Below are 18,962 nucleotides of genomic sequence, written 5' to 3'. Positions count from 1 at the left end.
CCGGGGGTTTGTGAGTATCCCCACACCTGCCCCGCGGCTCACACCCTGGGCAACTCCAGAGAAGAATAGGGTCCAACCCCTATCCAGGAGTACGGTTCCAGAACGGAGACTGTGTGTGGAGGTAAGCCTCACTAGATCTAACTGGTAGCGCTCCACCTCCCGCACAAGCTCCGGCTCCTTCCCCGACAGGGAGGTGACATTCCACGTCGCCAGAGCCAGCTTCTGCTGCCCGTGTCTGGTCTTTCGAGGCCCCTCATCTTCACTGCCACCCGTGCAGCAGCGCACCTGACCCAAGTGGTTCCTCCTGCGGGTGGTGGGCCCACAGGTTGGAGAGGAGGGAGGTGCCATGTCACTTTTTCGGGCTGTGCCCGGCCAGGCTCCGTATCAAACCCGGCAACCAGGCGCTCGCCGGTGAGTCCTCCGTCTGGGTCTGGCTCCAGACGGGGGCCCTGGGATTCCTCCGGGCAGGGTCTCTCTTCCTCTTCCTCATTTGTCCATTGAGTCTTTGTGAACCATTCTTAGTCTGGCCCCTCGCCTGAGACCACTCTGCCATGGGAGACCCTACCAACAGCACTAGGCTCCAGACAACACAGCCCTCAGGTGCACAGGGACAGAAAAACCTCTCCACCAAGATAAGGTGATGGTTCCTGGAGAGGTAATGACTCTATATAAAGGATATCTAAGCAGCAATCACGTACAGGTGAATCTAAAACATTAGACCAACACGGTCATCCGTCACAAGTTGTTGTTGTAGTGTCTTTGTATCACTTTGCCAACATTTTATTAATTCAGATGACCTTTGAGAAGACTAGAATTAAAGTCAACCAGCTAAAGTGGTTAGTAGGAGCAACTGTGTTACCCATCACACCTGAAATTCACCTGAAGTTAATGTCAAGCCCTGCTAACAACAGACAACCCTGGCAACCAGCAACGCGCAACGCTATTGGCTGCTACAATAGAAACAGAAAAGGACAGGACATCATTGTTAAACCTGTCAAAAAATGTTTAAAAAATTAATTCAGACTAAATATATTTTTTCATGGTAAACCAAAACTTTCATTCTGTACTCCTCAAACACCCTGGGGTGTATTATTAATATTATTATTATTTAAATATAGCTTTTAATAAAGTTTCTCATTTCAACCTGTAGGGTCAGGGTTCAAGATAAGTCACCTGTCAAAGGGCTAAGCACATACCAACCGTGGGGCCTAATGGTAGGTCAGGCTAACATATACAACACAAGGCTTCCTTAAAGGTGCTCAGTCAACTGTTGGCCCAGGTCACCAGCTGGACTGATTACTCTAATGGGCACATTCTGTAATAAAAACAACATATGCGGCTGTGTGTCTTTTAGCCTGGTGACTGTCTGTGTGCAAATTAAGAAAATAATATTTATTATTTCAAATATTTCAATTTATTAAATTGTTAATACATTAAAGTGTAATTAAAAACAGAAATGTTACTCACATAAAGTAGTGATTAGGGGGGGGTGACGCGGGTGTGGGTTCCACCCCCAGTCAGCAGGTGGCGCTAAAGTGGACCGCCCGTCGGTACACGTCAGGAAGAAGACGCTGATTCATGTTCCGTTTCCAGGGTGATACAGTTGGCGGCTAAAAAGCGCCAAATCAAAAGCACCGAAGGAATAACAACCCAACCGAAGTGTGAAGGGTCCGTGCGATGGACGCGCTTCTCTCACGTTAACCGGTCAACTTAGGTGTCAGTTCACTCCGTTACCCCTGCTCAAGGCTCGTTTGGTTTCAAAAACATGGAGGAACTCTTCAGCAAAGTGTTACAAATGAACGTGAGGTGCCGGGACTGTGAGGAGAGGTGAGCCTGCTGACACGGGCGGGACAGGACCCTCTGTACCGTAACATGGCTAACGTTACACGGATCAACTGCAGAGCGCCACGGAACCTCTGTGTGCATGCTAGAGACCAGTGGCTGTGTCAGCTATAACGTTAATGCGACTTCAACGTTACGGAATAGCGCTAACGCTAGCACATTACACCTTACATTCATTTAATCAGCTAACGGCTAACGACTTCTCACATGACTCGGGAATAATGAATTTGATGTTTTTTTCTTATTTAATTATTTGTACTATTAAATACACTCATTCTAAGATTATTACGTTACAGAACATTGGCCACAGGTACTGGAGAAATACACTAGAAAGTAAAGTAATGAAACAAATCATAATAATAAAATAAAACGGATAAAGTGGCTTATAAAAGTGTGATAGACAGGTTTATTAAAGATATAATAAGAAACAATGCTATGTCTCAATGATTGGGTAAAGGTTTTTCAATGGGGATTCGTTTTGGACTGCTGAATTGTCCTGCAAAGAAATTCTAAAAACAATGTTACCATATTGGAAAGTTGAGATTCCGTTTTTTGTGCACAGCCACATATGGAGGTCGCTCCAAAAAGCAGATGAGAGCAGCTCTCATTATCTTTTTTGTAAATGACTTCTTTTGTCATCAAGGTATAACTTTAATGAACAATTACAGATAATTGCATTTATTACACAGTCTTGTTCCTCTCTGGTACATATGGACCAACCAATACTTTATGAACAGAATCATCAAATTTTAAAATGTCCACCTGTCCATACGACAGACTAAATACCAATCAACATTCACGTTTCATATGAACAGACATAACATACATACTCTATTACCCCTTTTCCACCAAGATATTTTCAGGGCCGGTTCAGATCCGGTGCCTTATCTTGAACCAGCTCTTCCTGTTTCCACAGCCAAAGAACTCTTGGCCTGGAAAACTGGTTCCAGAGCGGCACCAACTATTTGCTGGTCTTGAACCGGCACCACTTCTTGCATGCTTTAAAAAAAAATTGTGTATTGTACAGTTGGGTTTTTTTTGTCAAAATTAGGAACTTTTCTAAAGAGACATGTCTTCTTTAGTGTGCTTAATTAACAGAGAACATTTTTAAAAATGTTTATTCACAGTTATGCACAATATTTATTATAACAGTTCCTTTCAGAAAATCAAAGAACTATTAACAACTTGGGAAGCAAACAAACCTGTATATACAAGTGTGTTGTAGTCCACCATTGTTGTTGTTGTTGTTGTGCTTGAAGTGGGCGTTAGCATTTCTGGGGAAACCTCATACAGTGAAGTGATGACGTGGCTCTCTAGCCTGTGGAAAACGGTTCTGAGAAGGTTCCCAGGTTGAACCAACAGTGAACCAGAACCAGCACCAGCCCAGCACTAGAACTAGGTCTGGGTTGGTCAAAAAGGGGTATATTTGATTTATAGTTACCGGTTTAACAGTTTTAACTGCTTAATTTTACAGGAAAGCAAATATCCGTGTCACCATTGATCTTCAGTTGACAACAAGTCCAGTACACAAGAGGGTGAGTAAAGAATTTCAATAGTTTTATGGTAGGCTGCTAACTGGGAACAAATAGCCAGCTCTGAACATTTTAAAGGCAGCATTTCCCACCTTTAGAACAATACAATTGCAAGCCCCTAATGTTTTTTTCTCATAATCTGTCCACTGTACCTTAGATTATTATATGTTTACATTTGCACTACAATTAGTCCGCTTATTTATACAATTTATTTTTTAGGTATCTTTTATATTCTATTTTTATTTCACTGTTTTGATGTGTCTGTGTTCTGCTGTTACACGGAAATTTCCCAGCTTGGGATAAATAAAGTATTTCTATTCTATTCTATTCTTAGTCTTCATTTTAATGTTGTTAAAGTCAGACTTTCTTCCTGCCTGGTAACATAAGGTTCGTCCACACCAAGAACGATAACATATATAGATAGAAGATATAGGCTAAAAGATAATATATGGTTTATAGTTTGCTGACATATAGAAACATATAGTTTTAAAAATTGTTCTAAATCAGGTGGTGAGCCGCGACTATAACAACAACAGTGGTGAACGATGTTATTGAGATCCCTTTCAGAGAGATTTGATGAACAATAGAAACAATTTCAGCCAATCAAAATCCATCCGAATATGGCACGGCAGATGACTGAGAGTGAATGTTGTGTCATATCCTCATACTGTCGGCGATGTGTGTTTGTTCCGGTGCGTTGCACAGATCTGACACCTGTTTGCCTGCTCTTTTCCATGGCTCGCTGCAGCTCTGTGCTCAGCGAGTGCACACAAACTCACCAGTATGGAGGCTATAACTACACACATTCCTGTAGTCTTATGGGTCTCAACTTCCTGCTGTATTTGTGTGTTATTGTCAGTTGGAGTGTGCAGCATCGTTTTTGGTGTGGACGGCCCTTTAACCTTGTGTTGTGTTTGTTTAGGATCTTCTAGTAAGACTAACAGATGATATAGATCCATATTTTCTCTTCAACCTCTCTATATCGGAAGAAGATTTCCAAAGGTAAGTATTGGTAGAATTCTGTAAATGACTCATTAACTGTGCAGTGTTTAAATTCTGGATTTCAGGAACAAACATTTCTTTAACTTTCACTGTCTTCTCTTATTATTTGTGTAGTTTGAAGGTCCAGCAGGGGCTGCTGATAGACTTTGCATCATTTCCTCAGAAGTTTATTGACCTGCTTAATCTGTGCTTTTCTGAGCAAGAGTCAGACACTCCAAGGTACGAAGTAGAAATGCACAACATCACACTGTTCAACCAAGCCATTTCAGCGTCACATTATATATTGATTCGTATCAGGGCTTGTTTTCACAAAACGCACAATATTTTTGGGCTTCTGGAAGAATTGAACCGCGAGACCATGTAGAGACAGAAATGACATGCCGCTGTGTAAATAAGATAAATAACATAAAACTATTTAGTTTGTTTGATAAAATAAAAAGTATAGCGGTTTGCTCAAGAAAGGTATCCTTAGATGACTTCTGTTGTGATCTGGCGCTATATAGGAAATAATATTTAATAAAATGAACTTGACTTTCGGGGTAGGCAAAGCAAATTTATTCATAGTGCTTTACAGACATTAAATAAAAATAACAACAAAATAGATAAAATAATAACATTTTAAAAACAGCAGAAGAATCATACAGTACAGGACAATAAAATAGCCAATGATTGAAAATAATAAAATAAGCAATAAGACAAATGCATGAGTGGTAAACACCAAGTCACTAAAACAATAAAACGATATTAAAAAGCACATGCACACAAGGGTTAGGATTAGGAAGTTAAGCTTTCCTACATATTGGGTTATGGGAAGGCTGCAGTAAACAACAGTGATTTAAAAGAACTGATACTGTGTGCACATCTCAGGTGTTCAGGGAGCTTGTTCCACAGGTGAACGCTGCTTCAGCCTTTATAGTTCTGACCCTGGGAACACGGAGTAAACCTGTCCCTGAAGACCTGAGGAGTCTGGGGGCTTCATATCCAACAAGCAGCTCAAAGATGGATTTTGCACCCAGACCATTCAGTGCCTTGTAGGCCAGTAACAGAATTTTAAAGTCTATCCTTTTACAAATAGGGAGCCAGTGCAGGGATTTAAGGACAGGTGTAACATGGTCCATTTTCTTGGTGTTGATCAAGACTCCGGCAGCAGTTGTCTGATTTGATTTTTTTTTTTTTTTTTACCTGTAAAAATGCCATTAGAGTAATCTAACCTACTGAAGATATTTGCATGAACTAGTTTTTCTGTCTTTGATTAATGGTAATGGAAGGGGAAACACTGAGTTCCTTAGTAAAAGTTGGGCTCAGCAGCTTTGTGAAGAGATTTTAAGAGGACACTCTTAGCGAGGAACTTAAAGGAAGTAAACCAACACTTCAGTACATGACTGTTTCATGACCCTTTTCCACAGGTTTCTCCTGCACTTGTCAAGTCAGTCTCCAGTGCTTGAAGGCCCTGCCAACTTCAGTGTTGTAGAGACAAATGCATTCAAACACCTCAACCACTTATCTTTACGGCTCATTCAAGGCTCTGACAGAGAGGTTAAAGACTACCTGGCAGTGTGTCTCTCCTCTCTGAAGGTTGGCTCATTTATCTTCATTCATCATCATTATCATCATCATCATCCTTTTAAATAGAGCTTTGAACCGTAAAACCCATGTGAAGTTTTTCTGTCTGCTGTTTGTGGAAGTGGTTGACTGTGCACTCGTCTTTATATATACATTTCAGCCAAGTGAGTTAAAGTGGTTCAGTAATTTGATGCTCTTGTATCGTTTTACTTTTCAAGAGGTCATAGCAAAAAACAAATAGATCATGATGAGAAATGTCTTCTAATTGGAAAATCTACATATTCTCAAACCCTCCACCACGTGGATACTTTAGGAACATGTCGGCTTTAGATGTACCTAAAAGTAATAGTTTGAGTGGAATCAATCTCTCTAAGCCCTTTTCCTTAAGTCATGTTTATAAAGACATGTGAATGTTTCAGGCAGAGAAGCAGGACCTAGACATGAAGCTGAAGAAAACTGAAGATGATCTGTCCAGGCAGCTGAGTTATGCTCAACAGGTAAGCTTTTTTATACATGTTCAGTTGCCATCTACTCATTCATACATTCATGTAGAAACTCCATTCTAACTTCAAAATGTCTCAAAATCTTTCACAATGGATATTATTATTTATTTGAATTATATATATACCTCGCCATATACAATAACAAATCAGCAAGCAAACAACAGGCCAACATATGCATACAAAACATTAAGAGATGAAGAAAAATAAGACGAGTCTTTCATACTGTTTGGAAAGTGTTTACTTAACATTTCAGTGTTCTGGATTTATGAATCGTAACAGAGCTGAGAGAAGTCCCAGTCAGTGATTTGATGAACTCTGGATAAAAGGAGTCATGTTGGGGGTCTAGTGTTTTGGCACAGTCCAATAGATGACCGTTGTATCTGTTTTGGTGTTCTTTTCAACAGTATTTCAACAAGTTCTCATTTATGGGTGCTGTTGTTGTTAAGACTACATAAATCAGGTCATTAATCTTATACCTAATGATTTATTCAAAGTATTATGTCAAATCAACAATAGCTGTGGCTCAAGAGCTAGTGCAGGTTGTACACTAATTACAGGGTTGCCAGTTAGATTCTTGTCCATGTGCCAAAGTGTCCTTATGCAAAACACTGAAGCTCTGCCACTACCCGTATGTGAATGTATGTTAATGGGAGGGCAATTGTAAGGTGCTTTGTGTGATGGAAATAAAGTGCTGTAATGCCGGAAACGCACCAAGCATCGACAAGTGCAGCCAAACTGCTCCTGTGACTACATGTTGACCTATGTTTACAAAGAAATTCTTCCTGGTTGAAACACATGACAAGCAGCACTGCTTGGTGTCTTTTCAGCGTAAGTGTAGCCCATTTATTAGACTGGTTAAAAAGTGTACTTCACTTAAAAAATGTCTATTTCTCTCACAGACTCTGTCTGAGAAGACTAAAGAGTTGGACAAACTGCGTTCAGAGTGGACAAGTCAGAGCAGCTCTTTGTCCAACCGTCATTCTGCAGAGTTACAGTCAGAGAGAGAAAAGGCTGCAGAGGTAAGACTCCTCATCTGCACAGACTGGTTCTAACGCACTTAATCAATAAAGGACACTGAATTCTGAAAAAACAACCCAGGATGAAAAAAGGGCTTGTATTATCTGTGTTGTTTCTCTTCAACAGATCCCTTCGTTTGTGTTGTGTTATCACCTGCTCATAGCTCCAAGGCTCTGCCAGATGTAGTGTATTAAGTGATATAATGGGGGAGCAATCATTTGTTTAGAACCTATTACGCGTATGGGTCAACAACAGCAAAAAGGTTGATTATGCTGCATGATGTTTATTTCGCATGTCTTTATGGTGTCTTTCAGTTCCAGAGCAGGCTTCAGCAGCAGACTGAGCAGCTCCGTCAGGAGCTGGAGAGTGCACATAAGAAGAGCAGCCAGCAACTTCATAGCAGACTGACAGAGCTAGAAGCCTCTTGCAGAGAGCTGACGGAGAAAAAATACAAGAACGAGTCTGTCATCAGAGACCTGAAGATTAAACTAGTGGGGGCAGAGGAGGTAAGTGACTGGGCCCACATTACTGGAGTTTTAAACCTGCAATAACAGATGTTTTGATGGGCTGGTTGCCTTGCACAGCACGGTCTTGTGATTCTTACGAGATCATGTGAAAATCCATCTCATCAGTCTTTAAGTAATAAGTTTGTGTCTAAGCCACTATGGTTTGGACTAATTCAAGTTCTGTGAGAAGGCACTGGCAGCTACAGGTGTGCTTTAAGTTAGTGTGACAACACAGAGAGACAACTGTTGGTTCAAAACAACAATAGTAGCTCCTAAAGATGTTAAGGTAGATTCTGCAATAGCACCTATATCAGAAAGAAGAGCAAAGAACGACACCGAAGGCTTTTCTAAAAAGGAAAAGATGTTTTCACTCTTCTCCCGACTGACTTTGAAAAGAGTTTAGTAGACAGATGGTTCATCCAATCACCTTCAAAAAAAGACAATAAAGATTACTGATAACTGCATCTATTTTCCCGCTCTTATGTATGTAGGAGTGCCAGCGTTCGAAGCAGCAGGTCCTGTCTCTCAGGAGGGAGAACAGCACTCTGGACACAGAGGTCCATGACAAGGAGCGTCTAGTGAGCCAGCTGCAGATGAGAGTGGCTGTTCTAGAACAGGAGATCAAAGATAAGGAACAGCTCATGCGCCGCACAAAAGAGGTGCTGGAAGCCACTCAGCAGCAGAAGGTAAGAGCCACTTAAAATGTGTGTTTCTAATCCTAGCCATACCATGATCATCAGATGTTGCACACAGTTTGGGTTTCTAGGGCTGTTTTTCCACAGGCCCAATTTAGTCCCCTTTGATCACACTTGGATGAATGTAGATTAGTCCGCCTAAATGAGGCAAGCTTTTGTTTTCACTGTTGAGAGTTGCAAGTGCTGTACCGATGGCACACTCGCAAGAAGGGTAAAAACAAAGTTTGTGAGCTATGTGCTTTGCATATGTACGTTTCAATTATCCTGGAATCAGGAGTTTTGTTTGGTTGGCGTTAGAGGTTGTAGGCCAAACTCTGACTATGCGTTGCATGATTCAAAAGCAAAGCAGATAAAATGGGGTTTGTTTTTCAAAGGCACGTCTAGTTTCCAAGAGAAAAAAACCTGCCACTCGAGCACCAAATTAGAGCCAACAGCATTTCGCTTGCATGGTGGCTAAGAGAGCTTTATTTGTTCTCAAATAGAAAACTGGAGTAATTTTACATCCACTTGATATCTTCACACATAAATAAACGTTATCTCTCCTCTGCTTTGATCGTTCTCTCTCATCCGCTCACAACTAGGGTTGGTTACGAAACACGGTGCCTATATGCACCAGCTCCTAAATTCTTATCTACTGGATAGAATGACAGCACAGATTTCGGTGCCGCTTAAATGCCTGCACTGCTCTCTGGTGCTCCGAAACAGAGGAAACATACAGGCAACAGAAGCCTCACTGCACATGAGTGATGTGGGTTAGCATTAGTCAACTACATTACGCTTGGCAGCAGGTCATGTTAGCCTCCCGTTTGCTAATAGGCCATCCTCATCAGACGGTCAGACGTAAGCGACATTCAATCTTGAATCCACACTGACTCCGTTCCATAACCGCAGCAGGACAACAGAGAGAAAGTCGTTTTTAAAAGTCTCTTGTGTTCAGCTCTCAGGACTTTTGTAGCTTCTAAATGAAACTCTGGTCTGCTGAAGTTTAGTTTCTCTGTTTGTTCTTTAATTATGAAGCGACAAAATCAGGAAATGTCGGGTTTCTGTCAGCAGTAAGTTAAAGATTTAAAATAACCTGCCCCTGCTGCTGAAAAAAGTCCTAGAGGAAATATTGAATGTACAGTATACATTTATTTTTACCCTATATGTCTTTTGTTTACTAGGAATCAATGGGAGAAAATGCCGAAAGTAAAGAACTTCAGATTAAAAAACTTGAGACAACGGTGAAATCACTGTCTGAGGAGCTGATAAAGGTTTGTGGAGCTTCATGCAGGCTGCTGCTCATTATAGTATGGCCAGTATAAAATAATAGAAACTGGACGTATAACTGCACCTTATGTTTCAGTATGGTCCATTTCACTCTTTGACCTCCTTTTTTCTTTTGAATCCAGGCTAATGGTATCATAAAGAAGCTGCAGGGGGAGGTTCGAGGCCTCGTTGGAAAAATCAAAGTCAAAAACACTGTGACTGTGTCGCAGGAGAAGGTCCTCCAAGACACAACAGAAAAACTTGAGAATGTTGAAAAGGATCTACAGAGCAGTCGACAGCAGCTCATTACCAAGGATGAGCAGGTATGTCTTAAATCATCCTCATTCATCTCAATAACACTGAATCAGCACTGCCTCTCTTCTCTTTTGGCCCCTTATGTACAGATAATGGGTTTTGTAGCCCTACATGCCTGTCAATAAGGACATAGTCTGGTGTTCATTAGTCCACTTATTTATAAAACAGAACACAAACTCAGGTTATTGCAGATATTTTAATATTATCTATTCTAGAGTGTTGAATTTGAAAAATAAATGTTAGTCTAAAAATAAAGCCTTTGTTCACATTTTGGTTTTGTAAGATGAATATCAGTTATTGTTTTGTTAGAATCCACAAAAGAACAGATAATTACCAGTGGACATTATGAGCCCTAATATTCCATACCTCATCCTAATAATCTAGTTTCAGTTTCTCAAATGTGAGGATGATCTTCTCCTTTCTGTGTTACTATCACCATTGTGAATTGAACCATATTTCACCTTTTGACCCAAAATCCAAGTGAAATAAAGAGCATGTTTAGTTTTCTGCTTCAGAATACGAATCTGCTCTGTAAATCACTTCATGAATATTTTATACTTGTTTCATGGTGGTGCTCCTATCTTTGCGTTCATTTGTTGGAATACTGTTAGTTCGCCATTGCATATGGGGAACATGATTAATTTTAAACCATATTTGTATAAAGCAGCTACTGAGCTTCAGAGTCCTGTCATAGGTCACAATAACAGCCAGACAACAATACACCACACAAGAGCCACAGACCCACATTAGCTTCATGCTAAAGTCTTGTTGTTATCAAGTTACACAACGGAACACAAAGTCTTTTCCTGCACCAGAGCTTGTTGAACGAGACAAACGCTCATGGGTGAAAAATGCACTGCTAACAACGTAGCGAATAAAGCAAATGAATACAAAAGAAATGATTTGATATCAAGTTGGTGAAAATATAATTTGTATTTTACAGGTTTCCAAACTGAAGGAGCAGTTGGAGACGACGGTACAGAAGCTCAGTGAAAGCAGAGAGGTGTTAAAAACCAATGAGAACGGTGAGGGAGCTTGTCTCACTCGTTAGTATAATTGTTTTAGAGGGCCTACTGGAAACAGCGATCAAAGAATAATCGATCAAATAAGACAAACGTCATGGAATACAATAGAAATACTTTATTGATCCAAAGCTGGGAAATTGCATTGGATTATTTAATCACAATAGGCTTTTCATTATTTCCTGTCATATACACTGGAGATCAAAATGAGAGAACACATTATAGATACTTTTACATTTATTTTAAAAAAACTTATTTTCTATTGTTTGATAGAATATCAGCTGTGGCTATACCACTGCTGTACTAGCATGTTTTTTTTATAAATAACCAAGGCACTTCACAGTAAATGAGAGAATAGTGTTCATTGTGTCAGAAGAGAAGATTTCTTCTCTAGGATTCAAAAATGAACAGGAAGTGTAGAGGCCACAGCTTTGAATGACTTCAGCACATCTGCACCCACATGACATCACTAGTTTCTCACACTGCTCTGGTTTGATCTTGGTCCATTCTGACTCAGTCTCTTCCACAGTTCACTAACTGGAGTGGGTTTCTTACACATTACTTTGTTGCTAAGGATTTTGCAGAGATTCTCTATGGGGTTTAGATCTGGACTGTTGACGTTGTTCAATATTCTCAGCTTCAAGGAACTGCTTCACCTGTTTTGCAGTGTGACAGGGGACATTGTCTTGCATGAAAATTGCAGCTGATTGGGAGACAATTGCAGTGAAGGTATTGCATGTTGCCGAAGGAGGTTCACATAAACATTTGCATTCACCTGCCATGTAGCTGAACAAGAGGCCCAACTCCTGCTGCAGAAAACATCCCCCAAACCAGAACAAACTTAACTGACTTCTTTACACACTTTGGGTTCAGTCTTTCCCCAGTCCTACGCAGTACATAATGTTTCCAATCAGACAAAAATCAATTGAACATACTCTCATCACCGGCCTCTCACCAACCTCTCTCTGCTGGCTGAGGGGGGTCATCTCTTTTACCTTTATCTGGACAACCTGCTGTCTCAGGGTTTTAGTGTCCTTAGAGCAGCTTCCCATCTTACAAACTAACCAGGAGAGCTGCAGATAAATAGGGTGTGTTCAACAATTAAGTCAATTGTCACCAGGTGCAGATTAACACTAATAACTGGGAGGGATCTAATAGTGTTCTCTGACTTTGCTGTAAGTGGACAGCAGAATCCAGGCCTCATCTCAAGGAGAAAGCCCACACCGTTGATGACAACAATGTCCACATCCTGGACAGAGGGGACAGATGGTTTGAAAGAGGAGTAAAATAAGCCATCTATGTTAAAGTGGAGAAACCAGGTTTGCAGAGACTGTTCTAAATTAAACTATTTTGCTAAAGTACGTCATTCAGCTCACCAATTAGGCACAGCAGCACAGGCTTCCCCAGTCCACTTCTGGATACACAGAAAGTGTCATTCAAAACTTGCACAGTGCAGCTAGGGGAGGTAAGCGTTCCATTCATCCTGGATACCGTGGCTGCAGCGTTGCTCCTCACTTACGCCACATATGAATTGCGGGCATATGCAAATTCTGCCATTGGGATAGTGGGCACCCTTGACCTGCCTGTCCTCTATGGTACGACGCACCTTCCCTTTTTATGGGGAATAGCGGGGAACCATCATCCTCGGCCTTGATCTCTTCCTTGCACTAGGCTTTTCTCTGATGGACAATAGTGGAAGGGCTATAATGCAGGTCTACCCAACAATGCACCAGCAGTGGCCAGCGACGGCCTGGGCCGCTTGACAGCATTCACTCATCGACCCCTGGTTGATCCTGCTGTGACTGCAGTTATTCAGCCCCTCAGGCGCCTGCCACTTGCTGCTAGAGGAGGGCATCATCGAGCCAATAAATGCAGCACCTTGTATCTCAAACCTGGTGGTCGCATAGAAAAAGTCAGGGGGTCTTCGGGTCTGCGACAGGTCAACAAAGCTGTCATTCCAGATAAATACCCCTTACCTACAGCTTAGGAGCTCATCTCTCTTTTCCATGGATCAACGGTATCTCAAAGTTGGATTTACGCCAGGGCAACTGCAAGTTCCCCTTCACCTAGCCAGCCGGGACCTGACAGCATTTCTGACACACGGTGGGGTGTTCAGGTACACATGCCATTTGGTCTTAGCTCTGCCCCCAGCTGTTTCCAAATTGTCATGTCCACAATTCTCTCTAGGATCCCCGGCAGATGGTGGTGGCAGATCTCCTTTCTCGCTCCATCACAGCCCAAATTCCTTCTGTACCATGACACGATGAGGAACCGGCTCTCATCCGAGCACTATACGTAGTTACAGCCAGTAGTCACACTGGAGGAACTAAACACTGAATCAGGAAGAGACCCGATACTATTCAAGATATGCACTTGCGTCAGATACGGCTGGCCCTCTCCCATCCCAGAAGAGTTGAAACCGTTTGCTCGGGTGACAGATGAGCTCTCCTGCTGGGCAGGCAAGTGTGTCTCCCAAACATTTATAGTGCACGTGTCCTGTCAATGGCACATAAGGGTCACCTGGGAATCATGGAACTCAAGCAGGGGTGCCGTGTTGGTGTGGTGGACGGCCATCAACCGCAATATTGAGCATCTGGTACAGGACTGCTCAGTTCATTGGAAAAACCGGACCCCCATCAGCCTCTCCCCCTACAACCGCTTCCCTGGCCTTCCCGCCCCTGGGAACAGCTGGAAATCTGTGGGGGAATACTGGATGGCCTATTTGCCCGCCAGGGCATGCCTCGGGCCATACCACAGATAATGGCAGATGACATCTTTGGTGTTCTGAATTTCTTGCCAGCAGGGGTGACAGGCACATCGGATCCCGATGTGCCTGACACCCCTGCTGCTGTTTGTTCTTTTGTAGGGGGAGGAGATATGTTATGTTCTAATAACATGGTCACACTGTGATACATGGGGTTTACTGTATGTTGCTATACCTTCTAAGAGTGATTATGTGTGATTATTATGGGATGCTACGTTAAGCTACACGTAGAGCACGCACAAAGTAAGCAAGAAAGTGTTGATCTCCACAAGACTGAATTAAAAAGGCAGTGTATATTCTGAAGTAAAACGTGTATGCGTGTCAGTCTTTCATACACAAGAAACAAGGCCGTGTGGACTGAAAACTTTTTTAGAACGACAGGGGGAAACATTAAAAGAATTAAGCAACATCTGAAAAGGTGTCTCCATTATAGTAATTAGTTCCAATGGCACCTGTTGGCAAGAGGCATGTAACCAACTTCCTGTTGATTCTATTTACATGGCCTTGTAAGAAGAAACGTGTAAAGACAACTGGGTTTGTTACAACAGCAAATTGCAGCACTTGAATCATTCCTGACATTAAACATCACCCTGATGATAAATTCTCGTCTAATAGTTTGAAGTCAAAAGCTTTACTGTTTTTTTTTGTCTTTGACCACAGTAATAAATTGGCTGAACAAGCAGCTAACTGAGAAGCAGCTGTCCAGAAAGTCTCCTGAACCTGTGGACACTCCTTCACTTCCATCCACAAAAACAGGACTGAGGGTAGGAGATTCACACTTACATACATCGTCCTTTACATTGTATACAGGCTAAAAAGTAATGGTGTTGTGTGTGTTGTTAAATGTTAAAGAAATCGGTGTATTTTTCCAGGCATATTTCTATCCTCAGACGGGCAAACCTGATGTCACTCCTGCTGAACAGCGATCAGTGCTGCCAGCCATCAGACAGACGTGAGTTTGGATGATGTATATTCTTTCTTTCCACAACATACACTTGTCTATACAGTATGTTCTTACGTGTATATACAGTCGTTTTGTGTACAGTATATACACTTGTAGTATGCACTGCTAAAAACGGAAATACTTAAGTCACACATCAGATCTTGATGCATAAATTATTCAAGTTGCAAATCTTTACTGATCTACGTTGTATAATTAGTTGAGAACAAAATTATGTAACAACAGTGGCTATCAAAATCCTCAATCCAATGAGAACTGAACACAAATTAAGGTGAAAAATTGAAATCACAGGGTGATCCAACTAAATTTTAATAACAACTCATACTGTGACTCAGTAGTGTGTAAGGCCCCATGTACCTGTAAGCACTTTTGACCACGTCTTGGCTCCTGAGTCAGCGGATAGTGTCTGGGGGGATCTCCTCCCAGACCTGGATCAGGGCATCAGTGAGTTCCTGGACAGTCTGTGGCAGTACTTGGTGCCGTAACATCCCATAGGTGCTGAATTAGATTTAGGTCAGGGGGACGAGAGGGCCAGTCAATGGCATCATCATTCAGGAACCCCTTAAACACTTTGGTCACATGAAGCCGGGCATCGTCCTGCACCAGGAGGAACCAAGGGCCCACTGCACCAGAGTAAGGTCTGACAACCACTCTGAGGATTTCATCCCCCTACCTAACAACAGTCAGGATACTGACATCAAGATCTTTGCCACCCTTGAATGATATGCCTCCCCAGACCAACACTGACCCTCCACCAAACTGGTCCTGATGGATATTGTTACAGGCAGAAGAACGTTCACCACAGCGTCTCCAGACTCTTTCACACCTGTCACATTTGCTCAGTGTGAACCTGCTCTCATCTGAAGACCAATGGTGGACCTGCCCATTCTGGGGTTCTCTCTGAATGCCAGTGGAGCTGCACTACAGGAAGGATGAGGAGAGAGCAAGTGTTTGTGGTCACCACTTCAAAACATTCCCTTCTTGGGGGTTGTCTTGCCTTTGTCACTCCTCTCCAGGGCACCTGTTGTCACTTTAATTTGCACCAAAGCAGGTGAAATTGAATCACAATCACTTGTTCTTCTTAAATAGACAGATTGATGTCCCTGAAGTTTAACTGACTTGGTGTTATACTGGGATGGTGATTAAGTGTTCCTTCATTTTTTTTGAGCAGTGTACTTGATTACACAGTATATACTTATGTGTGTTTAAATTAGAATTTAGTTTTCAAAGTGTGCTTTTCTTTTGAACATGTCTGTCATGTCTGTGGGGGAATTTAGTTGTAGAACAATACTTTTAGGATGTAAGTCAGATGACTGAGAGATGGATGCTTCATTGTCACTGTCTTCTTCAAGCTCATGTGCTTTCTTCTTCTCAGTAGAGATTCTGCGGGTCTGGATTCTAAGTACTTTGAGAGGAGAGATGATAGTATCCCAATCTATGGTCTGTCGTCTAATCTACTTCAAAAAGGTAAAAACACTCTATTTAGTGCACTGCATGGACTACAAGCGTTAAAATATTCATCGTGAACAGTTAATACTGGTTTCATTTGACTCCTTTAGCAGAGAACGTCATGTCTTCCAGTATTAGTAGTGCAAAGTGTTTAGTGTGTGGGACAAGGGAAGACACAGGGCAGAAGAGTGTTTGTATCTGTTATGAACAGCCATACTGTTAAGGCCTTGTCGTAGGGATGTTTATAATGGCACATACTTTCACTCTTTCTTTGGCATTCATGGTGCTGCATTTGGTTTTACCCACAAAAAGAACAACAAAGGGGAGGTTGAGGAAGAAGTCAACTTCTCCACACACCTGGCCAACCACTGCACAAAGTGTTTATGATTGGTGCATTAGCTGTTTCAGGCAGGAGGATTTCCAGGCAACAGATCCATTAAGCTTTATGTTTGGAGTGCTTATTTTGAAGGATTTATGGAAATAAAACAAATTATTTGATTTTTGATTGACAGGTTTTCTGTTTTCTTTTCTTTTCAGAGGTCCCTCAACGAACAAAGCCTTCTATAGCATCTGCTTACTTCTCTGCATGAAGCGGAAGCAGCATTCACAATGTTTTTCATTTCAACTCCAAGTGGAAGTTAAACCATCCAAACCTCTTCAGCTCCTGCACAAACTGTTACTGACCTGCTCTCTTCCAGTCACTCGTGTTTTTTTAGTAGCTATCGCTGTTTTAATTTGTCACTGTCTATATGGTGGATTCCAGTGATCATGGAGAATGCATTACTTCAAATTAAAATATTGTATTTTTAGTTATTTAATTGTGTATATAAACTTCTCTTGTGTTTATGTTGTTTTTAAGCGTTGTCTTTAATAAAAACGTCTCCATCCTTACTAGTGTTAACAGTAATTCCAGGGTATCTGCTGGTTTTAAATCGTCTCTGTCAAGCCTTGATTTTAGTGAACTGTCAGCATCCTGTTGATCACCTGCGTGCCTGCACTCTCCATAGCAGCAAACGTGTACCAGTTGGGGACAAGGTTGCCGCAAAGATAATGGAGGCAGTGAAATCAGCTCCGAAACCAACTCCTGTGTTTTGCTCCTATTCCCTGTAATTTAAGCACAGTAACAACTTTCACTACCTCTTTTATATAATACGACAAATGTGTCCAGAAAAAGCTGAAGTAGCAGCGAAGGCTGATAAAGGCAGAGAACTCTGCGCTAAACCATCTATGAAGCGCACTGTGCTGTGACTTTTTCCATAGCCCATGGTGGACTGACTGACCTAAAGTGAGAGGCTTCCAGTGGTGGGCAGTGGGCACACAAGAAACATTAGGGGAACCCCAGACCAATTTATTGTCCACCAGGCAACGCCAGAGGCAGATATGGTCTGTAAACAATGATTTTAACACTGGTTAAGGTTAATATGGGAAAGTACAATGAACGTCTCAATTGTATGGAGAACACAATCAATCTGTTCTGTATTTAGATTAGCTTGTGTTTGTGAAGCCAGGAGGTACTAGATAACTTCTGTGCCTCTCGTTAAGATGTTGGCAATCTATTCTTGTGAAATTAAGCTGTGGTACTAGTCTGATTATCTTAAAACCTCACCTCCATGTACTCATTTTGCCAGTTGAACTCATGAAGTCCCTGATAAAGGAAATCCCGTGGGGTGGGGGCTCATGTCAGCGGTCATTCGCCCAGTCTTCTGGCTCATCTGCACCGTGGCACTGTACTTGGTGGAGTCAGGCTTTTAGTCAGGATTAATCCTGATAATAGTAATAGTCATCATTCTATGTTAAAGAATTGATTTGCAAAACTTACCATCTGACTGTTCTAAAAGGTTTTCTCTTGAGTCAGACATCGTATAAATGCTTTGTTCCACATGAATGAGTGTAAAATCTACAGGGCAGGGAGTATACATATCTTCCAAACCGGACATAAAAATGAGTAAAAGAGGGGGATAGAGGAGCTTGGGTTGTGACAGGTGAACAATAAGTGACATGCATAGCAAGCATCTGTAACAGCAATAATAACAGCAGAGGTGGCTACATTTACTCCGTGACTGGAGATCTACGTACTTTTCAAAGTGGTTATAAAACAGCAGCGTTTTTAATCTTACTTCAGTAGATTTATAGATAAGAATGTTTTTCACATTTCCATTAAGTCACAATAATTAGTAATGATGTGGGATGTATTGATGCATGATGAAATGACAAACAACAGCCAGCCTTTGCAGACTAAACTCTCTTTTTACCCAGAGGGGTGTGGCTGCAGCCGCCACTCTGAGGCAGGAATCTGCTTACCCATAACTGTGAGGCTGTTAACCACTGATTAGGGCCATTTAATGGAGAGATAACGTCTGAGGCAGGTGCTATGGGCAAGGTTCACGTCTTATTTTGACAGAATAAAACATGTTGAAATAAAGTACTGGTGGTCGGCTATCTGTTGCTGCCATGGCGTACCAACATTATGTGCTACAAACAGGAACCTGAAATCAATACACGTAGTACAGTGGAGATCAATATTTGAGAACAAAGTATTAATT

The 18,962-nt window shown here is 41.7% G+C and overlaps 1 protein-coding gene across 1 annotated transcript; it reads left to right on the top strand.

Annotated features, from left to right (window-relative positions):
* The first annotated feature begins 1,746 nt into the window (after positions 1 to 1,746).
* On the top strand, positions 1,747 to 17,089 carry sass6 (SAS-6 centriolar assembly protein). The gene is made up of 16 exons (XM_083940368.1): positions 1,747 to 1,827; positions 3,317 to 3,377; positions 4,297 to 4,376; positions 4,491 to 4,595; positions 5,783 to 5,951; positions 6,359 to 6,436; positions 7,342 to 7,461; positions 7,774 to 7,965; positions 8,457 to 8,651; positions 9,824 to 9,913; positions 10,052 to 10,231; positions 11,167 to 11,248; positions 14,670 to 14,773; positions 14,882 to 14,961; positions 16,349 to 16,437; positions 16,957 to 17,089. Exons 1-16 carry the CDS (start codon positions 1,766 to 1,768, stop codon positions 17,007 to 17,009), a joined length of 1,740 nt encoding a protein of 579 aa, XP_083796494.1. The 5' UTR covers positions 1,747 to 1,765; the 3' UTR covers positions 17,010 to 17,089.
* The last annotated feature ends 1,873 nt before the right edge of the window (positions 17,090 to 18,962 follow it).

Source organism: Echiichthys vipera, assembly GCF_963691815.1.
Source record: "Echiichthys vipera genome assembly, chromosome: 3".
Lineage (NCBI taxonomy): Eukaryota > Metazoa > Chordata > Actinopteri > Perciformes > Trachinidae > Echiichthys > Echiichthys vipera.
This window is presented reverse-complemented; position numbering and strand designations above follow the sequence as displayed.

Excerpts from the sequence above, each read along its gene's own strand:
- sass6 (XM_083940368.1), top strand. The coding sequence starts at position 1,766 with ATGGAGGAACTCTTCAGCAAAGTGTTACAAATGAACGTGAGGTGCCGG. Across the intron at positions 4,596-5,782 it reads CAAGAGTCAGACACTCCAAG|GTTTCTCCTGCACTTGTCAA; the intron begins GTACGAAGTAGA and ends CCTTTTCCACAG. Across the intron at positions 7,966-8,456 it reads AACTAGTGGGGGCAGAGGAG|GAGTGCCAGCGTTCGAAGCA; the intron begins GTAAGTGACTGG and ends TTATGTATGTAG.